Source organism: Mizuhopecten yessoensis, unplaced genomic scaffold, assembly GCF_002113885.1.
Source record: "Mizuhopecten yessoensis strain PY_sf001 unplaced genomic scaffold, ASM211388v2 scaffold8853, whole genome shotgun sequence".
NCBI lineage: Eukaryota > Metazoa > Mollusca > Bivalvia > Pectinida > Pectinidae > Mizuhopecten > Mizuhopecten yessoensis.
The window spans coordinates 795,191-801,224 of record NW_018407755.1 but is presented as its reverse complement, the minus strand read 5'-3'; the positions used below and the strand labels follow the sequence as shown (position 1 = coordinate 801,224).

General features: G+C 34.9%; 1 protein-coding gene across 1 annotated transcript in view; it reads left to right on the top strand.

Annotated features, from left to right (window-relative positions):
* LOC110456816 (mucin-19-like) overlaps positions 1-5,598 on the top strand; it is a gene marked incomplete at its 5' end in the record, with an annotated part of 7,953 nt that extends 2,355 nt beyond the window's left edge. Inside the window, 3 exons of the mRNA XM_021507804.1 lie at positions 1,556-1,633; positions 3,130-3,501; positions 3,990-5,598. Of these exons, the coding sequence (XP_021363479.1) occupies positions 1,556-1,633; positions 3,130-3,501; positions 3,990-4,111 (572 nt within the window). The remainder of the gene's footprint in view (positions 1-1,555; positions 1,634-3,129; positions 3,502-3,989) is intronic.
* Positions 5,599-6,034: the final 436 nt, after the last annotated feature.

The window sequence follows — 6,034 nt, the reverse complement described above, 5'->3', positions numbered from 1 at the left end:
AATATTACATGTTAATAACTTGATTGGAATTATAACCTTGAATTGACAGTTTGATACTTTGAAAATTTTGAGCCAGCCCTACCCCCAAGGGCTGTAGGGTGGGGCTCAAAGGAGTCAGTGTGCTAAAATTTCTTCATTTTCCTTGTTTAGAATCAGAGGTGCTAGTTTCAAATACTTTTTAGTCTGAAATCTGTATGCTAGATATTGAATAAGGTGGTTTTATTGTTTTTTGTCACTTTGAATAATATTTCTGTTCATGTTAAAAACAAAATCAACTCTCTGTATAAATATATCATGTGACCGTTAAGGCCCATGGGCCTCTTGTTATTTTTATATTGGATTTTTTTAAACCAAATCTGTTTTAGTTTACAACAGTTTGATGTACTGAATATGAAAATCACAGAAATTAAATCTGGGATAGAGAAGTTAATTAAGGGTTTCGCAAAGGGGGCTTCCCTCCTAATGATAAACATATTTTAAGTATCATACACACATAACTAGGCTATAAATGTATTCTTAAACAAATTATAAATGCAAACATTTATGAACTTGACAAGAGGTCTCATGGGCCTGCATCACTCACCTGGTATTAATCTCACAACTGTAATCTTAAAAGTGAACTAAAAGTAAGCTACAGGCAAAATATCAGTGTCTTGATTCAAAGTAATTCAAAAGAACCTGGTGAAAAATGTAAACACATTTGACCCCTGTAACCATTTTTTCTTTTATTGGTGGTTGAGTAGGAGGTGTCCTTGGTCTCCTTGGCATTGTAGGAAACGATATCTACAAATGCTGTTGCAAGAAGGAACAAGGTAACAAAACTGGATTCGGTTTTTATAAACTGTGTGACATTTACATTGTAGCTGATACAATTTTAATACTATGGGTCACTTACAGCAAAATATATATTTTTGTGTGTAAAATTAGGTTTGTATCCATTTATATCAAATTCAAAGCAAATTCTAATATGTCTACATAATTCAATTTGGGTTATTCCCCCAATACTAGACTGTTTGGGCTATGTCGTATAACCTAAAAACACAGAAAGTGATGACAGTGTTGTATACAGTGATGTTTGGTGGGATATTTATAATTCTAATCTCTGATCGATCGAAGTTGCTCCACGGTGAAATTACTTCAAAGTGTTGTGCTTTGTACATTTTTTTTTTTATCAGAAATAAGTTTAAATATTCATCTGCTAAAAATGTGTTGTCTGTCTTTTTAAACTAGATTATTAGGGATCTAATTGTATTGGGGGTTATATAGCATACACCAATTGGACTTTGCAGATTCATGTAAAGTGCACACAGCTAATTCTTAGTATGTACAATATTATATTCATAAAATTATTTTACAATAACATGAAATAAGAAGATGATGCCTTTTTTTGAAAAACTCTTCACTGAAAAAGTGTGCTTAAATTTTGGATATAGGTCAATGTTATATGTGTATTCAATACTAGGTGATTTTTTGAAAACCAGTGGTGAAAAGTTGGGTTAAAATACCGGTAATTTTACTGATAGAGGGAATTATATTATATCTTATACTCAATCAGATTCGTTGGCAGAAAATGAGGAAGGTCGACGCAGTGAACCCATTGAGTCTGAAGGTGTCACCCCTGGAGAGCAAGCAGGTAAGATAGCAAACTGGCTCCTGGCTGCAATGGGACCACCCCATCACCATTAGGGACTCCTGAACCAACAGTAGACAATGGAGAACACGACTCTTTGTCTCCCCTTATATCTTCTGTATTAGATGCAATTTGTAAGTTCATATCAGTTTGGTGTCTTGTTTATGATAATCACAAGAAATTAAGTCTGGGGTAGAGAAATTTAGGGTAGGGCAGGGGGTCTTCACTTTACCATAATGGTGAAATGACGGGTTTCAGCATATATTTTTTTATATTGGGACTTTTTTTAAACCTAATCTGTGTTAGTTTACATCAGTTTGATGTACTGAATATGAAAATCACAGAAATTTAATCTGGGGTAGAGAAATTAATTAAGAGTGGGGCAAAGGGGGCTTCCCTACAACCTAATCACATAACTAGGCTATACATTTATTCTTAAACAAATTATAAATGCAAACTTACCTATATGAAATTGACAAGAGGTCCCATGGGCCTGCATCACTCACCTGGTATTAATCTCACAACTGGAATCTTAAAAGTGAACTAAAAGTAAGCTACAGGCAAAAAAGTAATTCAAAAGAACCTGGTGAAAATATTTAACACATTTGACCCCTGTAACCATTGGTGGTTGGGTAGGGGGTGTCCTTGGGGCCCTCGGGTCTCCTTGGCATTGTAGGAGTCAATATCTACAAATGCTGTTACAAGAAGGAACAAGGTAACAAAACTGAATTCGGTTTGTATAAATTGTGTCACATTTACATTGTAGCTTATACAATTTTTATACTATGGGTCACTTTCAGCAAAATATATGTGTTTGTGTAAAATTAGGGGGATATCCATTTACATTAAATTCAATGCAAATTCTTATATGTCTACATAATTCAACTTGGGTTATTCCCCCAATACTAGACTGTTTAGACTATGTCGTAAAACCTAAACACACAGAAACTGATGGAAGTGTTGTATACAGTGATGTTTGGTGGGATATTTGTAATTCTAATCTCTGATTGATCGAAGTTGCTCCACGTTGAAATTTCTGCAAAGTGTTGTATAACATTGTTTTTTTTTATCAGAAATAAGTATTAATATTCATATCTTACAAATGTGTTGTCTGTCTTTTTAAACTAGATTATTAGGGATAACTCTAATTGTATTGGGGGTTATATAGCATACACCAATTAGACTTTGCAGATTCATGCAAAGTGCACACAGCTTATTCTTCAGTATGTACAATATTATATTCATAAAATTATTTTACAATAACATGAAATAAGAAGATGACACATTTTTTGAAAAACTGTTCGTTCAGAAAATTTTATTCGCTCAAGAAAATAAAACACGTGAAAAATATATCAAATCATGTGATAATATAGAATAAAATAACAATGTACAAGACTGACTGCTTAGAAATAAACATATAAATATATGTTAAATATATTCATATAGGCATTCAGAGTGATATATGATTTGTTCAAAATGAATGGTATTTGACATTTCAGTTCAACACAGCAATGGGACCACCAGATCACAATTAGGGACTTCTGAACCAACAGGCAATGGGACCACCAGATCACAATCAGGGACTTCTGAACCAGCAGGCAATGGGACCACCAGATCGCAATCAGGGACTTCTGAACCAAAAGGCAATGGGACCACCAGATCCCAATCAGGGACTTCTGAACCAACCGGCAATGGGACCACCAGATCACAATTAGGGACTTCTGAACCAAAAGGCAATGGGACCACCAGATCACAATTAGGGACTTCTGAACCAACAGGTAATGGGACCACCAGATCACAATCAGGGACTTCTGAACCAACAGGCAATGAAGGAGAAGAATACTCTGAATCTCGTGAATTAGATACAATTTGTAAGTTCATATCAGTTTGATGTCTTTGATATGATAATCACAAGAAATTAAGTCTGGGGTAGAGAAATTAGGGGAAGAGCAGGGGGTCTTCACTTTACCATAATGGTGAAATGACGGGTTATCAAGTTTGTTTAAATGAATGACCTTGACCAATTTTCAAGGTCACAGGGTCAAATGTCTTAAAACCTTTAAACAACTCCTCAATAACCAAAAGACCCATTGTATTGTTGCAAATGTCTATATGATTGTAAATGATTTTATTATGAAATGAAAATATGATCATGAGCCTTCCTTCAAAAGATTTTATTCCCCCAAGAAAATAAAACTCATGAAAAAATATATAAATACATGTAATAATATAGAATAAAATAACAATGTTCAAGACTGACTGGTTAGAAATAAACCTATAAATATATGTTAAATATATTCATATAGGCATTCAGAGTGATATATGATTTGCTCAAAATGAATTGTATTTTACATTTCAGCTCCTCGGACCACCCCAACAGAATTAGAAACTTTAGTAACAGAAGACAATGAAGGAGAGCAAGACTCTGCAACCAATTCAACTCCCTTATTACGACAAAACCTAGGAGAAACTGCGGTATAAAAGTCAACACGCTCTCCGATGGTCTGCACCATAGTACATTATGGTTGCTACAGGATCACTGGACCATCAAGCCTGCCAATATATACAAAGATTTTACAAGGTGTAGTCAAAGTCAAATTGATGTGTGGTATATTCTTTTGCATTTGGTCTCGCAAGTTATCTTGAAAAACTATATACATTGTACAGTCTGTACCACAGTTCTACTTGGGTATGTTGTATTCCGAGATAAAATGCAAAAAGAAATTCAAATGTGATTCGGCGCGAAAGGTAGGCATATTGATATGCCTTTGTGACCTATATACTGGAATATGCCTTTGTGGAATATAATTTTGTGACCTATCCGCTGGTTCCTAACTTTGTGACCACAACGATAGTTATACAGGTGAACCAGAGTTATTTTATGCTGTTAACCAATCCACCCATTATAGATGTTGAAAACATCTCAGGTGATGCTCTGCCAAGCAATATCTTTGTTGATTAATGGCTTCTGCTGTTTGCTCCATACAAACATAACTGTAGTAAGGATATACTGTACATGCACATCTTTTTGAGTGGCTTAACTGTGGTAATTAGAACAAGAAATTTGGTTTAAAGTCGAGACTGATTGATCAAGAGTGTATTTCATTGTTTAATTTCTGGTTAGCCTGTCATCAGAATAATGTGTCAGGTCGGGTGTCATAATACCTTGTCAGAGTTATGACTTTTCAGTTCCAAAATTTACCTGTGGTACTACACTCTTATTAATACATAACAGTTTTAGTACATTAAATTGTTTTACAATTTTTCAATGAGATATAGGAAAATAAGTGTCATATAGGATAATTTTGCAGTCATGCATCACTTCTTTAGTTAGCCTGACGTCAGAATAATGTGACAGGTCGGAGTGTCATAATAATGTGACGGGTTGGGGTGTGATAATACTTTGTCAAGGTTACGACATTTCAGTGAGATAACACTTTAAAGTGGCCCCACTATCTGTGGACATCGTCTTCATATGGCATCAAATGTTACGAGGACGCAAAACAACGAACATAACATTTACGTTCGGATACATTGTTGTGTTTAAAACATGAAAGTTGTGAAAATATCCATTTACCTGGTATATATATTTTTTTTAATTCTGTGGAACCTTTCCACTTCAGACACTCAAAATTTGGATCTGAAACAAATTACAATTGAACCATCATGACTTACTTAAAATTAATTCATTTTTACTCCATACATTTAATGTAATCATGATATTATTGAATTTGGCTTAGTTCAATGGCAGTATTGTATCGTAGTCGGCATCCTAGCTGCTGAACATGATATATACTTGGTACACTGATTCTAATGTGAAGTGATTGTGATATAATATTGATGTTTTATTGTATTGAAAATACAAACCAATGGACATTTTTACTCTTTAATTATCTTGTGTTTGATTTTTAGCTCACCTAGCACGAAGTGCCAAGTGAGCTTATGCCGTGGCGCGTCTTCTGTCCATCCGTCCGTCCGGCGTCCGGCATCAATATTTTAGTTTAAACGCCTTCTTCTTAATAACCGAAAGGCCTAAGGTGATGATATTTGGCCAGAAGCAAACTGGGATGAAGGGCTACAAAGTTTGTTAAAACTAATGACTTTCACCCATTTTCAAGGTCACAGGGGTCAGATATGTTAAAAACTTTAAACATCTTCTCGATAACCAAACTTCCCAGGGAGATGATATTTGGCCAGTAGCATGCATGGGTGAAGGGCTACCAAGTTTGTTCAAATGAATGACTTTCAATTATATTCAAGGTCACAGGGGTCAATTGTCTTAAAAAACCCTTTAAACAACTTCTTCTGAATAACCAAAATGCCCAGGGTGATGATATTTGGCCCGTAGCATGCTGAGATGAAGGGCTACAAAGTTTGTTCAAATGAATGACCTTCACCCATATT